Source organism: Aspergillus piperis (genome assembly GCF_003184755.1).
Source record: "Aspergillus piperis CBS 112811 unplaced genomic scaffold BO85scaffold_22, whole genome shotgun sequence".
NCBI lineage: Eukaryota > Fungi > Ascomycota > Eurotiomycetes > Eurotiales > Aspergillaceae > Aspergillus > Aspergillus piperis.
The window spans coordinates 517,716-540,154 of NW_020291612.1; the positions used below are offsets into that span (position 1 = coordinate 517,716).

The following is a 22,439-nucleotide window of genomic DNA, read 5'->3' on the forward strand; positions in this document are numbered from 1 at the left end:
CAGCTCAATATTTTCATCTACTGCGAGTCGTGCTTCCGCGTGGTCGTGCTCGAGGACATGCGGAAGATCGGCAACAGGGTGGTTGATGACACCTGCGGCGGAATCATGGAGAACTGGATCATCGAGACCACATGCCGGGCTTGTGAGCGTTTTATGATCATCGACGAACACGAGTTCATCATAATGAAGGCGGCCTCAGACACTATTACCAACGGACAGATGAATGAGGTTGTGGGCATGGTCATGTCCGGGCCCGGGCGAATGTGCAGACCTTCGTCGCTTCGATAAACATGATCACGAGCTGGTTTGGGAACGGCACACGAATTATACATCTCTACGTGGACAAAAACGAGAGATGCGTCACAGGCGTCAAGGTGCTTAAGACCCCGGTCACATATTTCTTCTTGTAGGACGGCGAATCTTCAAGATTGACTAGGCAAATGCAGCTAAAACAAGCATGTTTATGATTTCACTATTTTTTTTAAAAAGGCAGTTTTGACGGGTTGTGGCCGTTAGCGCAGACAGACTGTGATTATGTGCTACTATATTCAATCGTTTTCTTTTCATGAGACAGATTCCATGGTCCGAGCCAGCGTTGGGGAATGCTCCAAGCAATGAGGGTTGCCCGCCGATCCTGTATCGCTTCCCATATATGCCTAAATTCGCGAACACGTTTGCTTTAGTGATCTGTCGGTCGACCGCAGACATTATATGGATCTTGGGCGGGAGTTCAAGCCCAAGTCATCCTACTCGCCCTCCCGAACCAGCGGTCTTGGCGAGTCTTGACAAACGATCAAGATCACGTGCAGAAGGACGATCATCAGGGACGTGCTTGACCCCGCTGTTCCGACTCCACTCTATCTTTTGAAAGGATCCACCGATCGCATATCAAAGCAATGACTGATATATCTGGCGCAAGTGCCACGGACTTCGCGAGATCGTATGTATTGTAGCAAGCTAATAATTTTGTATAAAAGCTAAGCGTCAGGTTTCTAGCATCCTTCCGATCTATCATGGTCCTTGCGTCACAATTCGGATCAATTCTTGTGACCATGAATATACCGTTTCGAAAGATCTTCTCTGCAGAGAATCTAAATATTTCTCAGCAATGTTCAAGGGCGAATTTAAGGAGGGGCAACAGCAGACAGCAATTCTGGAGGACATAGAAGGGATTGTATCAGTTCAAAGCCTTGAGGCCTTCTTGCAATGGCTATACCTCCGCAGGATCAAATTCAAAATAATGGAACCAGTACTCCAGATCTCGGCTATGATAGAACTTGCACGTTTTGCGGACATGTGCGTTGTGACGGAAATGGAAGCCCAAGTTGCGCGGCAGTTGAAGAAGCTTTTACTTGCCAACCCAAATCCCGAGTCCACCGAAGGTGGAATCAATATTAATACTTATTGCCTCACGTCTCAGCATGTTATCTCAGCAACGTTCTTACCTCAATGGCACGCAGTCCGTCGCATTCTAGCGGCAGCAACGGTGGAAGGATATCTCCGCTGTGAAAACCACAGATTTGCTCGGGAAGCGCGAGAATATCCTACATATGGAGTTGACCTTCTGGAAGAAGTAGGATCAACTCTAAAGGGGTTCAAGTTCGACCACTATCAAGCTATTTACCAGGATCCTCTCGACGGTCAGGAGCAGAACATTTACAGATTTCGTGCTGGGTGAAGGCCAGAACCACAATCTCAGACGGTTTCACGGTGTGCGGACGAAGCAGCTATTCTTAACCAAGGATGAGCTATATAATGCTTATATTCAGTGTTTCCATGATCTTCTGGTTCTGTAAACTCAGTTGCAAGAAAGATAAACGAAAATGTGTAATGTTTTACTACTATGAGAAGCGAGAAAGAGGTGAATCATTTTTATAAATCACGCGTAGCAACACGAACGTTGAAAAAGCTTCTCTCCTGCGGAAATTGGGTTTGTCCTAAACCCCGATCCTAAACGAGCTCTCGTGATAAAATAGGGACATTACTGTACGCGAGGTCAATATTCTAATTGCGTTCCTCCTTGAATTCGGCTTAGCTGCCGACCTGAATTACTGTAATGGAACCCAACGTTCTACAGCGACCGGCGGGACTGAGAGCTGATCGACGACGGAATCATCTCAGTTCCCTGAACAATGATATCCTCCTCGTCCTGACAACAGTTCTCAATGGATAACTGTCGGAGCTGCGTCTGACTTCGAGTAGTGGCAAGCAGGGAGTTCCAAGTGCCCCCATTCTGAATGATGTTGACTGCATCCAGGAATATATCCTGCAGCGTTTCTCGGTGGTTTTGAAATAACCAGGTTAGGTCATCCTCTATGCAGTCAATTACAGACAGATTTAGGATCTGAAGACATGGTAGAGAGAGTTCTTGACTAATTTTCTGAAATATTTTCGACTCCACTCGAGCTGCAAATGCGAGCTCCAACTTCTTAAGATGTGGAAAGCGGTTAATAAATTGAGTGAGAACACTTGGCCAAGTCTCTGAGTCAAGAGCAACATCTTCGGGACAAGATCCATACGCCTGTCCGAAAGACCCGAAAAGGGCTTTTGTGTGACAAATGTGACCGGGGATTTTCAAGCAAAGCCGCATTGATGCAACACCAAAGATCGCTGGTCCATCGTCCTCTCAGCAACCTGGAGTGCATAGTTTCAAAGTGCCAAAAGAGGTTCAAAAGCCCTTCAGCTCTTTTACATCATCTTGAAAGCGGCACTTGCCGTTCTAGCATGAATAGAGAGAAACTCAATGACATAATCCGTCTGCACGATACCAACCATGTGATCTCCGGCCAGGCCCAGCCGAGTCGAATTTACGCTTTGGACGAAACTCTCAGTGTATCCTCGGATTATAGCACTCGGTTTCAGGTTATCTATACCCCAAGCAGCGCAGCATCTGTTAGCTCGCTTTACCTGGCGGAACCCAGCCCACCCGGAGCGCACGTATTCGATCTTAAAACTGTGGACTCTGGAAGGAAATCGTGTCTTGACTGCTCGAGAACATTCAAATCCGTGCAATCCCTTATGCAACACCGACAATCTGCCGCCCATACAAGTGCGATATTCAGTTGTCCAACAGCCTTGCTGAGCAGGGAACCTGCATTAAAGCAGTCCTTTAGCACGCTTAGTGGGCTTGCGCAACACCTTGAGGCCGGAGCTTGTATTGGAGGCTATAGCATGCTCCAAGAAGCAGCTAGGTACTTGGAAACATGCCTCCACAACATGGGCTTTAAAAGAAAGATTCTTTTAAATAGTACTATATAGCTCTATTTCCCTGATCCGGAGAAGTATGCGAACTAATAGAAACTTTTCTTCAGAAGACTATATCCACAAAATGCTCGATAACAATCGCGGTTTGATTACTAACCCTATTCCCAAGCGGTTGAATGGTTATCTGCAGTCAGAGCTTGGTATCTAAGTCAAAAATGATGATAATGTCTTTGGTGTGCCATTTTATGACTGAACCTAACCGAAATGTGATTGACAGCTCATTTGAAGACACCCCAATCCTTAGCCGAGAAAGATTGACAAGAGACGAACGTCCTCTCCTCCGTAACAAACAAAATGCTTCGCGACTTAGATAATCAGATTGATACCGAAGGCTGCTCCAGCCAACCCTAACCCTGTCTGGCAAGACGTGTACCAGTGACTGCGGTGTCTGGGGCCACCTTACCAGCATGAGGGTCAGCAAGGCTGGTAGGATTTTATTGGGAAGTAGAACTACCGGCGTAGGACGCACCATTTGATAAAACTGACCCTCGCTGGTTCTAATATTCGACATCACATAAGCCTCTGACCATGATATTAGGGGAGTAAATCAGATTGCGGGACGAAAAATACGACGGTCAGTAGGTCACCCGCTAGGGAAAGGACGAATCCTCTACATAGTGAGGGAGTCTATTTCTGTTGTAAGTTGGCCGACGAATATATCCTCTTCTGGAGTTTGAACATCATTGCGCTTGCTCTCTTCTTCCCGTCTCCACTTAAGATAGGCGGCAAGTTGCTTGTCACTTGGTGTTACACGCTTCCACTCAGCTTCCGCCGGATTCACTCTACCATATAAATGGTCCTTGCAAAATGTTCTCTATGCGTCATTTGCGTAGGGACCCACCCCTTTGAGATGCGCTATTTCAGACGAACATTGGATCCGGCCATTGCGGATTTTTGGTGTATGCGGCTAGGCTGTGGAGGGTCGGCGCACCAGGTGCGAGCCATGTCGATCAGCCACCATGCTCTTCGCGTCAGGCCAAGGTTCCGAAAATATGGAAAAATGTCGTTCACATCGGCTCTAGCGAGATCCTCTGGATCATAGTATTTCACTAAGAATTCCTCTATTCTGGGTACAGTCCGTCTCGAAATCGCTCTGACCTTCAAACAAGAGAGAATTGTCTTCCTATCATGATAGTTCTGTTTACTTTCACGACTGCTCGCTATGTATCGGACGACTCGCGTTCGTAACCCCCTGCATGTTGTTCTGTTGGTTCAGCACTCGATTAGATTGCTAATGAACGAGAATGTCCTCTTGATCCCCGTGTCAGAGGTGCGGGCGACAAACCAAAATTTGGGCACGCAAATGTCCTCTTCTGTCTCATCAGACAATATGAAACGTACTGTGCGTCTATCAACCGCCATATCAGCTGCAAGCACAGATACGTGGATGACAGAAAGGGGAAGTTAACGACACATGGCATCTATGGAGAGACCATGAACAGGACTTACCTGGCTCTGCGAAAATGGTTCCATGGTCTTCTACAGAGATCTTCCGCGGTTATGCACGGCTGACTTTGTACATAGTTGCATCATATTATGTACATACGTAACTAGTAGATCTCATTCTTTGTCTCGAGAGTTGACGAATGAGAAGCGGATGTCGGCTTAAGAAGATTAATAAGCCGGATAAGTTGATGCATAAATTGATACGCTAGGAAAAGTGTGGCCGGGCGGCTCACTATAGCATACTCACTAAGTGCTTGGCAGCGGGTCCGGAAGACAATTCTCTCTTGTTTCAAGGTCAGAGCGATTTCGAGACGGACTGTATCCATCCAACTACTAAAGCCGTAAAACATAGTTGCATATCCAAGCACAGACAACCATAAATCATAAGATAAGCCAGTCATTCTCACCCCACCAGTCAGAAGGACGATCCTATCCGTATCTAGGCAGGTCGCTATGTCTTCTAATGAAGACCGCTGTATCTGGCCAGTCTATGCAATCAATTTGACGGTTATTGGCAAGTTGGATTCAACAGGACGGAATTGGTAATAGCACTGTCTATTAACTGAATACTACACCTTTGTCACACAGGGAGTCCAGAACACTAACTGGATGACTTAAGCCAACATGATTATATCTACAAACTTTCGGCCTTGCCTCGAGTACTCACCTCCATTTGGCACAGATCCATTGAATCCCTATTTTGTAACTTCAAATAAGGTGGAAGTAAAAAAGTCCTTTGCATTAAATAGAGAAAAAAGAAGACCACGCCCCTACATAGCACTTGATCGCCCTCTTAACAGCCTGGAGTACCCAGAAATTCAAAAGCATCCAGTATGATGCCTTTCAGCTTTTTAGGAAGAAACAGAGCCTCGCCCATTCTTTCTATCTCCATTAGCATCGCCCACTGGAATTGTTGGTGCTCGGCAGGATTGAGTATTACCATTCTCAACTGTTGCTCAGGCTGCTTGTTGTCATACACGTTCACAATAAATATAAACATATGTACTTTCCGGTTTCTTTCTATCTATATATCCTGCATGACATCAAGAAATACAGAAATATAAAGTTGGGTCTTCTCATGACACTTATAAACAGTAATATATATAATAGACTCATTACTCTGCTCTACAGTCCCACCAGGACATTCCCAGCTGTTTTCATTATTAAATCTTCCTGATCTCTTGATAAAAAGCACACAATCCTTCAGAGATGAAAAGATAAGAACCCCAACTTTCAAGCCATACTGTGCTTCAGAAAGGGAGCGGTAGAAATATTCAAGATGTTCTGGAACATGAAACGGTAGAAATATTCAAGATGTTCTGGAACATGAAAGATTAATAATTCTTACTATATTTTAATTATTTAACTCAAGAGATTTTACACTTAGTCTTCTGTATTATTAATAAATCCCTGGCACTTATAATACCAGAGCAGAAAAAATCTATGGAATATTAGAGCTGGTATTATATATAAGAGCTCTAGTTTGAACTTATACAAAATCAGTATACCTGCAGTCACGCTCTTGGACTGAAATCCATACATGAGATATAAGATTTCTGAGGCCAGGGCACTTATATATAGCCAGAAAAATGATAATAGCAATAGCTTCCTTGCGTGAAAAGTCTGGAATTTATTTTATTAGAATATTCTCCTCCCGGCTCACACTTGTCGTGTTCCCGGAATGATAAGTATAGATAATTAGCTAGTAATAATCATGGTCTCTATATATACACCAAAGCTCAATAGAACTGATAGAAATATCATTACCAGGACGGTCCACAAGCTCAAGACTTTCCATTTCATCAGACGTGATCAGAATATGCAAAAGAGATGGAGAAAATGAGTCTAATATCACAATTTTTTACCCTTCTGTCAGAGTTGAGGGAGGGGAGGTGTTGTATTATATGATATGCCTGGGTATGGCAGTACAGTGATCCCTTTACTTGGGTAAGTACTGAGAGATGTCGATATAGTCTTGGGATATTAACACTTTAATACACTAGTCTCTTTATTTAGGTTCCAGTGCTCATGCGTGCCCTGGAATAAGATAAGAGATGGATCTTATAGTTCGATATCTTTATCTCATGAGAATGTGCTGGAGTAAGGACGTCCTTTTTTTAAGTCTTGGAGTTTTGAAAGAAGTACTTTTATCTTGTGAAGCAAAGACAAGGCGAAACGAGCCATATAACAACAACAAGTTGCTGTGATAGATTGAAGATTGGAATGGATGGTATCCGAGGAGAGGCGCCTGAAGGAAAATTGACGATTTATGTATTGAACATGAGATTGAGTGGCTTGAGGGAACTTGCCTTCTTGTATGTCCGTCGTCCATTCACTGTGAACGTGCCGCAGGATCCTTGGCCATACTCTAGATCTTATCGAGTTGTGTTCAAGCTCAGCTACGGTCTGTATGCAACTCATTACACTAATTTGAACGACCACGGCCTGTCAATACAAATGCATGCAAATGTAGAATATTACGTGTCCATCACATCCAACGCTAGACCAGAATTGTAGGTAGATTTTCTCGAATTTGTGTTTAAGTCTTCGTTGGTGTAGCAAGTAACTCATCTACTAGACCATCATTAGCTATCGGGAAGTATCATGTATGGCTGTTCTAGCCCAACAATTAGTTGTAGCCTACTAAACGTAGCTACCAATTTCTGAGAACTGGTGGAAAATGTAGACTCCAGAAATTGACCCCATGGCAAATTTTTCGGAATATAGATCGCCATAATCTGAACAGTTCAATAAAACAAAAGAACATCATCTTTTCACGTCAAATACGGAAAACTTTCCCTTGGTATGTTTGGCGGTTTTCAAAGGAAATATCGAACCTTTACTTCCTATAGTGCTTGGTCTGGTAACTGCTTACGCATCTGAACCGAAGGCCCCAATTGTTGATCGGAAACCCCAACTCACGATCAGATTTATTACAAACGGATCTCATCTGTGATTGGCTGTATCGTGACCTTTAGTAAGCCTCATGCTTCGGTAAGAATCATTGATCACGGGACCCCGATCCGTTCTGAAGCGTCGTTAAGACCCGATCTTCTTGTCGGGCGACTGTGGGACCCCGCTTACCCCTCCCAAAAGCTTTTACGTTTCGTGGACATTCTGGTAAGAAATTGCCCAAAGTCATACATTCCCAAGACATGGCAGTGCAGGTTATGCGGCAGTTCCATACAAAGCGAGTTCAACCAAAAAAGTGAAGATTACTATAGATCGATAGTTCGATTATTCTCAGGCCGCGTACCATCAAAATCTTCCAGCCCTCGCCACACGCCAATTACTAAGCCTCAAATTTCTTCTTCCTCTTTGTCCTTCACAAGCCAGTCTCCTTTTAAGATACCGTACCGTTGCTTGAGGCGGTCCCAGTCTGGTTCTGATATACGTCCCTTAACACCCTGGAGTTTCAATTTAAGAAGTTCTTGATCTTCCTTGGAAAGATCTGAGTTGCGAACGCTTTTCGGGCATGACACGAAATAGAGTTTCTCGGGATCATCCTGGAAACGAGCTTCGAGTACCATATGGTATTGTCCATTCCAAAATAAGATATAGGAGAAATCTTTGAAAAAGGATATTCCAAATCTTTTCTCGGCTTCAATAACATTAATTGGCTGTTCTATTGGCCGGCCTGGTTTGGACATTAGTGGGACATTTTCATATTCCGCAATAATTTCTTTTGTCGCATCGAGTGCTGTTGGTCTTGCGTTGTCTGAGGTGGAAATTAGGGCTTTCCAGGATCTGATGAGGCTCGCGCGATGCAGAACATTTTGGATTGATAGGAAATTGCTTGGATGGAGACAACAAAAGATGGATTGGTCTGTGCCAAATTGCGGTGAGGGCATAAGGAAAGGCTGGCATCTTTATAGCCAATATCGCGTCTATATCCTAGCCATGAACCTCCAATTATCAAGATTGACGACAAACGTAGTTGATCGCATAACAGGGAAGAGATCCTTTCAATACCCAACCCTAGGATTTCATATCGCGGAAATCTTCATGTGGTCCTTGGTCTCTATTGTCAATTGTCGTACACTAGCCATCCATACAGATTTCGTACTAACCATCTCCTATTGCAGTCTAAGCTGAAGGTTCCGTAAAGAGTTAGCATGCTCTATAATGCACCGGCATCCTTTCCATACGGGTCAAAGCCCACCAGCAGGCGCTTGTTAAGTGGGTTACCGACAGGGATCTAGTTCATGCTCAACGGCTATCAAGAGTGAAAGTTGGGTGGGTTTGGTAACCAGGAGCCGTGCACGGCGGACTACGGGCAAACACACCAATTAAAACCCTAATTTTGTCCGTCCCCGCCTGTCTCATAAAGCGAATTTTATTTCCGTTAACTTGAAACGGCTAATCGCTAGTCCGAAAACAATCCTTACTGGTTAATGATTGTCGCAGTGGATTGGCACTAATGCAGTGATCATACGCCATAAAAAGTATACATTGTACGAGTTAAACCGTATTCTGAATAAACTGTTCTGCGCAGAATCAGCATCGCTTTTCCTCATTTGTGATTTGATAAGCTAGGGTTGCTGCTTGGAGTAGTGCCAAGAACTAATTTAAGAACTAAACCGGTTTCTGAATAAACTGTTCTGCGTAGAATAAGGACCGCCTTGCCCACAGTTGTGATTGGATGGACGCTTTTTGTGCTTGAGCTACCTACGCATTTTTTTCCATTTAAATACCTCAAGGGCTTCGATTTATTCTTCTAGCTCTGGTCTACAGCCCGTGATTTTCTGGTTATGTTGCTGTGGGATTGTACACAGAAGTAGAGTCCTTTAGATCAGCCTACTATTGAGTAACTCCGGGATATTTTTTCACATGTGTTTGCTTGACAAAGAATATAGAAACATATGTCAAGCAACCCCAAGATGATGATATAAACCTGCCAAATTATAGATTGGTAGTCACATAATATCCCAGAGCTCTTGAACCTCTTGTGCCCCTCAGATACCCTCGTGAAAACTGTGATCTAGTGATTCACAGTAATGGCAGCGTGATATGTCTTAAGCCAGGTTATCCAGGCACTTGAAAAAGAAGGAAAGAAAGTCATTGTTGATTATATTAATAAAACAACTGCTTGGATCTGTCCAACAGGCTTTCCCGTTATATCTGTCTGTTCCGAATTTATTCAGGTTATGAATAATAATATCGAGACTCTCCATGCTGATACCGCCTACATAGCCATGAAGTAAGATGTATCATTTATCTATTTTTAATATACATGCTAACAGTTGTAAAGGGAATCTGAATATCAAAGTGATAAAGACAAGTGCAAGTACTACACTGTGTATGAGCTGGATAATAACTGTATTATTATACGGTTGACGCACTTCGTAAAACAGAATCTAGAGTAGTACAGCTGTTCTCAGCCCTGATCTTTCTGTTATATATGATCTGGCAACTCCTGAAGGAACAGAACCTAAAACACTTCCTGTTCAGTTCTTCGTGAATTGCAATGCCTTTCTACTGTTTTTACTACAAGTCATTCGTTTTGTCTGCTCTATATGTATCTAAGTCTTCGATATCAGTACAATATCAGTATTTGTAAGACCTTTTTCTCCCCGATAGAGTAGCCGCGTCAATGCCAAGTTGAAGCGTGTTCTCGTTCTTTACATTCTTTTTTTGCTTTGTAGTAGAATGACTGTATGATATCATCATACCATTGCTTGATGAATGGCTGCATGGTATCTGTGTTGACGTCCTTTTGAAATTAATCCGTTGTCCCTAAACTCGGGCCCTGTGAAGCGGATGGGACGGAAACTTGTTGTCATATTACCGATGGAGCGGTTATAGTCAGGGTGAAATATTCCAACTAATGGCTTCAGGCGTTACTTTTCCCCTTAGGTATGGCAAGAGGGGCGAGTAAAATGCCAGCTTGAGCGGCCAAGCCTATCAAGCAAGGCAGGCAGCGAGCGTGGGAGCAGCGGACTGCGGTTAGCCTGGCTCGTGTCTCTATGGCGGCTCCCTTTCCTATCCAACAACAAACAGTAAGCACGTAGTTGGTGACCATACTTCACAAACTCCTAGGCTTTGAGATTGTGAGATGGCACTGGAAAAGGGTTGAGTTGTCCTCTAAACTAGTCAATGAAAAACACAACAACGGCACCAAGGTATTCTTAGAAATGTCATACATCACATGCTTGATGGGCAGATATTCATTACATAATATAATTCGAAGATACTTAAACCAATGTACCAATGTGTTCTATTCTAACATGACCCCAATTCCTCTGTTAGTCCAATACCTCACTGTATTCCTGAACCATATATTTCTGATGTTATCACTTAAACAGCTTTCCATCGTGGCTGCAAAAGCTTGTTTAAATCATATGTATATAAAATCTAATCTCTGGAGACTCCTAAATCATAAGTTGGGTTTACCAAAAACCTTAATTTATTATAGCTCTAGAACTATGATAACTGGCTCTGCTTAGCCTGATTTATTAACTAGCCTGTCAGGTTATAACTATAATATTCAGCAAGTGCTTTAAGAAGAAACAGATTCTCTATGCTAAGTTTATATTGTAATATAAGTAGAATCTAAATTATATATTACAGCTAATATCTAACTTATATCCCAGTGCTAATAATTAAATTTTTATATTGAAATATATATACACTGTTAACTTTGACAATCTTATAGTAATAAATAATAAACTACGCGGCTATGCTAGCTATATTTATTTTATTAAAAATATTATATCTGAAAGATTAATATTTATTTTTAAGTATTTTACAGATCATCTTCTACATTTTGTTCAGCTGGATCTATTTTTTATAATAATAAAGAAAATATTTAAAGACACTCTTCATAGACTAGCAGAGCTTTATAATCAGAATATTATATATACTGATAAGCTGATTCTTCTAAGAGGTAATAAATAGGAGCTAACTAAATACAGATATTAAGATAGACAATGTTTTTATTAATTACAGAAATAATAATTCTGGGACTACTATTAAAAGTATCCAGCTTGAGAATCTTAAAGATGTTGTATATATCTCTTCTGGTTTATCTATAATTAAGAAATAGATAGAGAATTAAATATAAAGAAGCTTTAAGATCTATGTAAAGAAATCTATAAATAAGCTGTCTGATATTTTTTTATTTATATTTATTATAAATTCTTAATATCCTTGCTTTAGACGGGAAGAAGTACTTACTCTATTTTTAAGTATATTTATATAATATATAGAAAAGTGATTTTTACTGTTGGAGATAATAAATTAGAAAAAGATATGGATTTATTAATTATTATAATTAAGTATTAAATCTCATACTTTACAGATAAGAACAGGTTAAATAGTTTTCTATAATATCTCAGAGATAATTCTTAGATATAAGTCTTTGAAATTACTTAAAACAGTTTTAATAAAGTGTCAAACCCTAGGATCGCTTCCCTGTTCCTGTTAGCTTAGCTTCACTGGTATATGTACCGTCGAACTGGATCAAGGTAGTATTAGACTGATAGTTTATCTAAGATAACTGGTCTTAAATAAGAGAAAAGAAGTAAGGTCAGATAATACTACACAGTTATCTGTAAGTAAATACAGACAAGTATTATATTACTAAGCTTTTAAAGATAGATTATTTAAAAATAATATAGATTAAATATAAAGAACAGAACTAACTAAATACATAAATAAATATTTTTATATATCTTATTCTCTGTATACTATATCATATATTATCTGAGATAAATTAATAATTAATTTAATCATAGTTTTGGACTCCCAGTATACCCTGAATATATTTTTAATAGTAAATCTAATAATAGATAATCACATGATGTGAGGCTGTTCTGAGTATTATAGAAATAATCCAGAATTCTTCTTAATAAGAGTTTCTGATTACTTAAGTACTGTTTTTATTAGTATTTTCTATTTAATAAGTCTGTCTTACTAGTAGTTTAATTAATAAAAATCTATAATATTACTTTCCCTTCTTCAAGATTTCTTATCTTTAAAAAATATAAAGATATATGCTTCCTTCTGTATATATTAACTAGGTTTTTTAATTTCTTTTTCTCAGGATAGATTAATATATTTTACTATTATATTAATTATAACTAAGTAAAAGAATATATTTATTAATTTAATAAGATTTATAAGAATAGTCATATTATTAAAAACTTTTATAAATACTATTTTCTAAAAAGTATTCCTTATATTATAAATTTAAAAAGTCAAAACTATATTATCTGTATTTATTATAGTCAGAAATATAAGAAATAGTTTTATAATAATAAAGAGTAGAATAAATTAAAATAAAATCAGTTAAAAATATAAAATAAACTTGCTAAAACCCTGGTTGAGCAGGCTTATATTTCTATTAAGATAACTTATTTATTTAAATAACAACAATTTCTAAAGAATTATGGTGAGCGGATATTGGATTATAATTTAAATATATTAAAATAATTAGATAAGAAAAATCTTTTAAATACTAAGAATCTCCAGGAGCTGGAGTATCTAGCTGATAAATATAATATTACTTAATTTATTATTATATCAGATAATCCTAATCTAACTTAATTAGTTAGTTCTTTTTTCTTCTAGATAAATTTTAATTTATCTGCTAGTAATACTATTCTATAAATCAGTAATAATCTATCAGATTCTTAATAAGTTTCTATATATTTTTTAAAATATTATAATCTTTTTATTTTATTAAATAATATAATTTACTGCTAATCTTCTTGTAGTCTAGAATTTTTTTAATATTATATTTTTATTTAATATTATTATTAATTTCTATATTTTTTATGATTCTAGCATTCTTTAGTACAGATTCTAATAATAAAATATAAAATACTGGATAAATTTTATCTATTAATTTTAATAATCTTAGTTTATAATTAACTGGTTTTTTTTTTCTTTAATAATAAATAATCCTAGTTTATAATAGTTAAGCTTCTGGCTTAGTTATTTTATTTTAATATTTTAATAAAGCAGAAATATTTTTTTTAAATTAAATTCTTTTCTATGTCAGTGATCATAGTAGATTTTATTTTATAAATTCATGAATTTAATATCTTAGAATAACTGGATATATATATGTCCTGTAAATATAATAATATTTTTAATTATATTAATAACTAGTTACTTCTCTAATGATATTTCCAGGAATCTTAGATAGTAACTATAGTTAGTATAAAATAATAAAACTCTAATTATTAAGTAATTAATATTATTATATAAAAATTATATTATAGATAATAGGTCTGCCTAATTATTTTATTAATAATTAATATAATATCTTAAATATTACTTAATTATCTAGTTAACTCTTTCTATTTATTTATTTATTTATAAGTAATAAACTGTTATCATTCATTCTTTAATTCTTATAAAATCTGTAAATAATCTTTAGAATTTTAAAATAAATAATTTATTTTTATCTAATATAATATATTTTAGTATTCTGTAGTTTATAATAATATTTTTTAAAAATAATTCTATTATCTGTATTACTATTATTATTATTTTACTTAGTATAAGATAAATATATTTAGTAAGATAGTCAGTAATAATTATAATAATATTATATTTTTTTAATTCAGGTAGTAGACTAATAAAGTTAATTATTATTTATTTCTATAATTATTATAATATTTCCTGTACTTATATTTATTTATAAAATTAATATCTTATAGGCTTGTCTCTAATATATATTTTATATTATTTAATATAATTATATATTTTTTATCTGAGATTCAGGATGTAGTAGTTTCTAGTAATTAATTTTATAATTTTTTTTAACTTTTAAATATTTTTTAAGTAGTTTATCATAGTACATAATTATAATTTCTGTTTTTATATTGATTAATATAAAGATTAGTCTGTGAAAATAAACTAATCTTTTCTTATTAATAATAATTTTTTCTAGTAAACTTTTACTTATTTCCTGGAATATCTTGTCTTCTTTAATAATATTAATTAATTATTTAATTAGATTACTGCTAATCTCCAGTATTACTATAAGATTAGCTTTATTATAACTGATTAATCTATTTTTATTTTATTTTAGAATAGCTAGCTTAATAACTTTTTCTTTTATTTTATAGTCTGGCCTGCAACTTAGTATATCTATATATTTATTTTCTACTTTCTTATAATATATAATATAAAAATTATATTATAATAAGATTTCTGCTTATCTTGCCTACCTTCTAGTTAATTTTTTAATTATTATAAAGTAGATTAAATTCTTATAATCTATTTTTATAATAATAGTATATTTTGCTTTTTTAAGATAGATTTTTTATTATTTAAAAATTATTATTATAACTAGCAATTTCTTATTATAAATATTATAATTAAATTCTATCTAAACTAACTTTCTTAAATAAAATATAATTAATCTAGGCTTCCCATTATCTTCTGGCTGTATTATATATATATTTAATAATATAATCTGATATATTAATTTTAATAATTATTTTCTTTTTTAGGTCATGCTGCACTAGCACTAGTAATATAATAAATTAATATTTAATATTTTTGAATATATACTACTGCAGTTCTTTCTATCTGAATTCCTATATTTTTTTTATAAGTTTAAACAATAATATTATATGGATAGTATACCTATCTATAAATTATTAATAATAATTAACTAGCTTAATAAATTATTAAAGTTCTTTTAGATTTTTAAGTCAAGGCTAGTCTCTAATAGCTTATATTTTAATTTACTTAATATAAATTTTCTTTATAAATATTTAATATTCCAGAAACTCTGTTTTCTGTATATAGAATTTATATTTCTTTAATTTATATTATAAATAATATAGATGTAGTCTGTGCAATATAAGTCTTATATATTTTATATATTTTTTCTTGATTTTTAAGAAGATTAGAATATTATTTAAATAAATAATTATAAATCTGTCAAGGTGCTCTTCCAATATCTTATTAATATATTACTAAAATAATATAAATATATCAATAAACTTAAATAATATAATTAAATATTTAAAATATTTATACTTTATCTTAAATATAGTTTTCTATTCTTTATCTTTCATAATATATATATAATAATATATATCTATAATATTAAGCTTAGTAAATTATTTTACTTCTTATATCTTATTTTAGATTTCTGAGATTAAGAGTAAAGAATATTAGTTCTTGATTATAATTATATTAAGTAATTAGTAATCTATATATAATTATAAACTACTGTTTTTTTTTAGTATAAAGAAGATTCCATATCTCACGGGTGATTTTAATAATCTGATATTATTTTTAATTAATTAATTATTAATATATTTTTATAATATCTGTAATTCTTTTTTAAATATTAGATAAATCTTTTTATATACCAGTGACTTTTTTTCTTTAATAAAAATAATGTAATTATATTTTCTGTATTAAAATAATTTAGATTATTTTAATTATTTAAATAAATTTCTGAATTTCTTATATTATAATAAAATACACAGATCACTTCTGGTTATAGCTAGAAGTTCTTATAAATTCTTTAATCTTATATTAATATGCTTGGATTTTTATCTGTCTTGAGTTTTTTAATTTATATTATTAGATTTATATTTCTATATATAAATCTTTTATTATTTTATATTATTAATCTTAAGTTCTTGTTCTTGGCTTTCTAGCTTTATAATTTAATATATATAAATCTAATTTCTGTTAATATTACTTAAGCATAACTTATAATATTTTTATAATATATTCAGTGTTTATTCTAGTAAATATACTAACTTATTAATCTATAATAATTTTATTACTATTAATATTTATTTTATAATTTTTAAAATATTATTTTTTTCTAAATCTCCTACAGTGCCTGGTATATTAGACTTTTATAATATTTTTAATTTTTTTATAGAATACTTAGTTTTTATTTTAATCTTATATTATATAGTAGACTGTACAGATCTAGATCTTATATTTAATTCTTAATAATATTATCTTAAATAATTATAATTTATGAATTAAAGACTCTTAGTTCTTTAATTAATCTATAAATTATGATTCCTGAGCTATAAAATTTCTAATATAATATTATATTATTCTAATAGTATTATATTAAAATCTATATATTTAAAATAATTTATTACAGTTATAGATACAGTTCCTAATTTAATTATTAATATAAGAATTTCCAGGTTCTCTTTATTTAGTCCTGTAATTAGTTCTAGTCTTTTTTTTTATTTTTTAAGTATTTCTAGTTACTGTATAAATTATGGGTTCATGAAGTTTCCAGTTATATTAAAATCTATTAATACTTAAGCTGGTTAATCTAGCATAATTATCTAGATTTTTAAGTATTTTCTTAATTTAGTAGCTGCTAACTATTAGTCTGGTTAATTAGATTTTAGTAACTTTAAATATTCCTGTAAAAATCTTAAATTTTTTATTTTTACTGTATAATATATTATATATTAATTATTAAAGTATATTATCTAGTATATTATATCATAGTATAAGTATTATTTATACCCTATATATAAATAATTAAAGTTAAAATATAAATAATAATTATTTTTAACTTTTATTATTTCTGATACTTTTAGCTGGTATCCTGTAATATATTTCTAGTTATAATATAGAATATATATATTTATATAGTATATAATTTAAAGAAGTTTATTATATTTCTGGTATCCTTTACTTTCTTTAAAATATTTATATAAATATTTTTTATAATTATATTAAGAATTTAGTCTAGCCACTCTTACTTTTTAGCTGATTTTAAATAAATAATAATAATAATTTATATTATTTTATTTATATATTAAATAATATTCCGGGTAACAGGGGCATCTCTGTAGATATAATTCTTAATTTTTATTTTATATTTTTTAATATCTCAGGTTTTAATGTGGATAATATTATATAATTTTCTTAAATTTTAAGTAGAATTATATCAGATTTTTCTTAAGTTTTTTCATGATATAATCTAACTAATAAGAGATATTATTTTTATTATTTTTATAGTTTTCTTTATTCTTATTTTATTATACTAAGCATGATTCACTGGTTTCTGATAAAAATTTTTTTAAAATATTAGATATTTTATTAAATCTCTTCTTACTGGGTCCAAGATCTTCTAACTAAATATTATATTTTTTATTTAAAAAATTAAACTTATTTTAAATTATATCAGAGTATTTATTCTCTAATACTAGTTTATTATTATTATTAATTTTTATAAATTAATTAAATAATTCAGACAGTCAGTGAGTTTCTTATAATTCTATTAATATTATTAACTTATTTATATTAATCTATTATTTTAACTGGTTCTGGTATACCCTGCTTACTAGTATTAGTAATTATTTTTATTATATAATTTATAATTTCTTATTACTTAATAATTTAGTTTCTATCCAGACTTCTGGTTATCTATTAATAATATTATAAGCTTTTCTAATCTAATCTTTATTAATAACTCTTAATTATTTTTAAAATTATTATTATTTCTGTCTATAATTCTTTAACTAATAATCTATCTTACTGCAGTTAAAATATAAATAGTTTTTTTTATACTTTTCAAGCTTTTCTTTAGAGATTTTATTTAATTAAATCTAGTATTATATTATATCCAGCTTTATTAATTTTAATTTATAGAGATTCTTATATCCCAGACTTCTAGGCTGTGCTAATTATTTATTATTAACTTAGTAATTTTATTAATTATTTTATTAAAATATAGATTTATTAGTTTATTAATCTTTTTTCTATTTTATATTATACTTATATAACTTATTATTAATTTTAACTGCTGCTGTAATTATTTATTATAAGATATCTAATTATTTTTATTAAATAAGTTTTTCTTAAATCTCTATTTTAAGTCTTTTTTTAAATTATATAATATAGGTATCTTTATCCTAGTTTAGATAATTAATAATTTACAGAAATTTAGAGATATACTTAGATATTAATCTAGTTTATTTAAATTATTATAATTTTTATTTAATATTACGTGCTACGTCAATATCTCTGAATATTTATTTAAAATATTTTTTAAATTTAATATAATAAATAAATATTTTCCTGGTATTATTATCCTGATTTTTTATTAATTTTTTCTAGTATTTATAAATGTACAGCTCGAACCAGTTAAATATTATTCTAATTAGATAGGTAGATATAAAAAAGATCTTATTAATTTTATTTTTAAGTTTCTCTTTATTTATATTAAAATATAAGTCTAGCTGGGTCAGGAAAGTCCTAAGTTTTAATCTATTATTATTAAATAATTCTAGTAATCTGACTTTAACAGACTTAATTATTAAGTAATTTTTAAATAACTGGTTCTGTTGCTCCAAGACTATAATATTTTTTTATAATTAATTAATTATATCTATTAATTTCTGTATTATTAAATTCTATTACTATTTTTTTTTGGATACTGGAGCCCTGTTGCAGAGTATATAGTAAGTTTAAGATAATTAATATAATAGATAATTCTAATAAGTAATACTTATATTAACTGGTATTTAATATATTAAATTTTAGGATTACTTCTTTGTTCCTGTTAACTTAGCTTTATTAATATATATATTATTAAACTAGATCAAGGTAATATTAGACTAATAATCTATTTAAAGCAGCTGGTTATGAATGAAAAAAGAGAAATAAAACTAGATAATATTATATAATTATCTGTAAGTAAGTATAGATAAATATTATATTACTAAGTTTTTAAAGATAAATTACTTAAAAATAATATAGATTAAGCATGAAGAACAGAATTAACTAAGTATATAAAAAAATATTCTTATATATTCTATTCTTTATATACCAAGAAATATATCTTTCTATATATTATATACTGTATATCCTATACTTATTTATATACTATTCTATATACCCATGGTCACGTGACGCGTGGCTGTTCTAAGTATTATGAGAATAATCCAGAATTCTCCTTAATAAGTATTGCTGATTGTCTGAGCACTGTTTTCCCTGGTACTTTCTGCCTGATGAGTCCGCCTCGCTAGTAGCCCAACTAGCAGGGGTCTGTAACATCTAGTTATTCTGAATCAGTCTTTCTTTTTTTTTTTGCAGGGATAAGATATAGTATATATTCTTTAAATATTATTTTAATTCTATCAGACTTTCTAGATTCTCTGAACAGGCTGGATGCCGGTAATAATATTAGTTAGATAATATTTCTAAGAAAAGATAAGAATTAATATAATTATTTTATTTATTATAATCAAGAAACTGTTTCATGTGTTTATAAGGCTTGAGACTATTATCTTTAAAATAAAATAAATAATATACTGTTTTAATCAGAATATATCAGAAAACTAAAAGATTACAGCAGAGTAAATTATCGGGTTTTATTAAATAATATTTATAATATAATATCCACTCTTCAGGCTTTATAAACCAGTGATAATAAGTAATATAGTACTATATAAAATTCATAGAACTCTGTTTATAAAAGTATTTTTTATAATAATTATATAAATAGGACCAACAGCAGTAAGAATAATAATTATACTATTAATAAATATTACTTATATTAAAATAAATACTTATACTGTAAGCAAGTATTTATAAAGACATTTTCTATTTATAGATTATATTCCTGTATTATAAATACTTATATTATAATTTATATATATAACCTCAAGGGCTTCCAGAGCTGCTCTCCCTATAGGATTTTATAGAAAGTTATTTCTGGAAAGAAATTAAACAAGTAAATCATACTTTAGCATTACTTTTTATATATAATAAAAAAATGTCTGTTTATATATAGCAGTTAACTATATAACTAATATTTTTCTCTGTATTTACTATAAGATTCAGAGTTTTTATATATAAAGCCTCTGCTTTTTATTATATATTTAATATTATTCTAGCTGCACTTTCTTTTTATTAATAGAATTCTGAAGCTTACTTAGCTTATTAATAAGATATTACATCTATTAATTAAGTTTAATAATATCTAGTCACTCCTGAAACTCAAACTCTATCTTAACAGGGAGTAACTGCTAAAGTTATAAATATCTATAAATTTCTATACTGCGCCAGTTTTATATATATTTATAATAGCCAGGAATACTAAGATAAATAGCTAGTCTATCTACTTCAGAAAGTAAGTATATATATAATCTGTTAAAAATATTCTTATTAATATATCCTACAAACTTTATTCTTATAGTTTTAGAATAATTTTTATTTATATAAATCTAATATTAATAAGGAATAGAGAATATATATAAATTACTTATTAATTTTTATTAATATTTATCAGCAGCAGGCACGCCCTGTAATATTTTCTATATAATTTATATAATATTTAAGTTCTGTAAGTTTTTTACTAAAAGAATCTGTTCTATAAGATTAACCAGTAGAATTCTTAATTATCTATTTATTATATAGCTGAAAAATAAGAATATTTTTTATCTCTAATCTAAATTTAAATTTAATAATTATTTTCTTATTATTATTATTCTGTATATTTTCAGCTGTATTCATAATCTCTCTAATAAATATATAATCTATAAAAATATAATTTGCGCATGCTATAGAAAGAAAGAATATTAAAAGATTAAAAAAAAGAGAAATCTCTATTTTATATATTTTATAGAATCTATGAATTGGGAGCTGCTATTTCTTTTTTTTTTTAATAATTTTTTATAAAAATACAGGAATATATAAGGACAATCATCTTAATACTATTTATTTATTTAATAATAAATATAAAATATTATTTGGAAGTCAGTCTATAAGATAAAGTTCTACTGAGAAAGAGATATCTTATAATATACTGCTAGAATATAAACTTTAAGATTATTATTATTATTACTATGACTAGTACTCAAGCTTGTCTTCTTCTATAATAATTTTTAATAAATTATAAATTGATATATCTCTCTAATTTTTACTGATATAAAGCAATATAATAGTAAAGAAATATTAAGCTGGACTCATAACCTGTTAAAGTATTTTTTATAATATTTTTTAAAATTACAGTACTAGAGATATATTAAAATAATTATAAGATTATTAAATAATACAGAGTCTTTAAATATTTTATTCTTATAAAATAAAACAGTTTCTTTAAGATCATTCGCAATATAATCTTGAATTATTATGGATATATAAGTTAGTATATTATAATTATAATATAAATAAAATACAGACTTGAACCACCAGTAAAATCTCTTTATTATTTCACATATAAAAAATTATTCTAATTAATTTTATATATTTTTGCTCATAAATTCTATAAATTCTTTATAAATTTATATATCAAGTAAATCTGAGGCATTGGGATATAATTTAAAAAAGCTGGATTCTATAAATAGAAGATATACCTAGAAAAAGAAGATTCTCTAATTCATTAAAAAAACTTAAAATTTTATTATACTAGTTCTTAGTCTGATCTAATACCCTGAATTTATATTTTAAATTATCATGATTATTAAGATTAATTTACTAATAAACTTTTAAATATACTTATTTTATTACTATAATTAGTAGTATACATCAAAGCACAGAGAGAAAAATAAATATATAGAGAATATAAGATACAGATTTTAACTAGTAAAAGAAAAGAACAGATTTTATATCTAGTTAGTCTGGCTGCTCTGGTCAGTATATTCCAGTAATACAGTATATTTTAAAGAAATTAGTTTAGAATACTGACAGCGCCCCTTGAAGTGACCTGAAGATAACTGAATAGACTAAATAAAACAGCGATAGGCTAATCTGGAGCGCTCAGT

At 31.0% G+C, this 22,439-nt stretch overlaps 6 protein-coding genes across 6 annotated transcripts; 3 read left to right on the forward strand and 3 right to left on the reverse strand.

Moving 5' to 3' along the window:
• Positions 1-17: 17 nt before the first annotated feature.
• Positions 18-332, reverse strand: BO85DRAFT_491932 (uncharacterized protein; the record flags this gene model as incomplete). The annotated part of the gene is made up of 1 exon (XM_025663748.1): positions 18-332. The coding sequence occupies one exon, from the start codon at positions 330-332 to the stop codon at positions 18-20; it is 315 nt and encodes a 104-aa protein (XP_025511730.1).
• A 282-nt stretch (positions 333-614) lies between these two features.
• On the forward strand, positions 615-1,779 carry BO85DRAFT_152007 (BTB/POZ domain-containing protein). The gene is made up of 2 exons (XM_025654153.1): positions 615-940; positions 997-1,779. The coding sequence occupies exons 1-2, from the start codon at positions 897-899 to the stop codon at positions 1,676-1,678; spliced, it is 726 nt and encodes a 241-aa protein (XP_025511731.1). The 5' UTR covers positions 615-896; the 3' UTR covers positions 1,679-1,779.
• A 711-nt stretch (positions 1,780-2,490) lies between these two features.
• BO85DRAFT_503980 (uncharacterized protein) lies at positions 2,491-3,653 on the forward strand (the record flags this gene model as incomplete). The annotated part of the gene is made up of 1 exon (XM_025664272.1): positions 2,491-3,653. A coding segment is annotated over one exon (768 nt), but the record flags the coding sequence as incomplete, so codon positions are not given.
• Positions 3,654-5,051: 1,398 nt separating this feature from the next.
• On the reverse strand, positions 5,052-6,508 carry BO85DRAFT_503992 (NUDIX hydrolase; the record flags this gene model as incomplete). The annotated part of the gene is made up of 5 exons (XM_025664273.1): positions 5,052-5,734; positions 5,765-5,994; positions 6,094-6,098; positions 6,219-6,333; positions 6,442-6,508. The coding sequence occupies 5 exons, from the start codon at positions 6,506-6,508 to the stop codon at positions 5,504-5,506; spliced, it is 648 nt and encodes a 215-aa protein (XP_025511733.1). The 3' UTR covers positions 5,052-5,503.
• A 1,457-nt stretch (positions 6,509-7,965) lies between these two features.
• On the reverse strand, positions 7,966-8,900 carry BO85DRAFT_152100 (uncharacterized protein). Its single transcript, XM_025654154.1, has 2 exons — positions 8,781-8,900; positions 7,966-8,723 (listed from the first exon to the last, which is right to left on the reverse strand). Exon 2 carries the CDS (start codon positions 8,559-8,561, stop codon positions 8,010-8,012), a length of 552 nt encoding a protein of 183 aa, XP_025511734.1. The 5' UTR covers positions 8,562-8,723; positions 8,781-8,900; the 3' UTR covers positions 7,966-8,009.
• Positions 8,901-11,319: 2,419 nt separating this feature from the next.
• BO85DRAFT_380702 (uncharacterized protein) lies at positions 11,320-11,755 on the forward strand (the record flags this gene model as incomplete). The annotated part of the gene is made up of 2 exons (XM_025656396.1): positions 11,320-11,596; positions 11,625-11,755. Coding segments are annotated over 2 exons (408 nt in total), but the record flags the coding sequence as incomplete, so codon positions are not given.
• Positions 11,756-22,439: the final 10,684 nt, after the last annotated feature.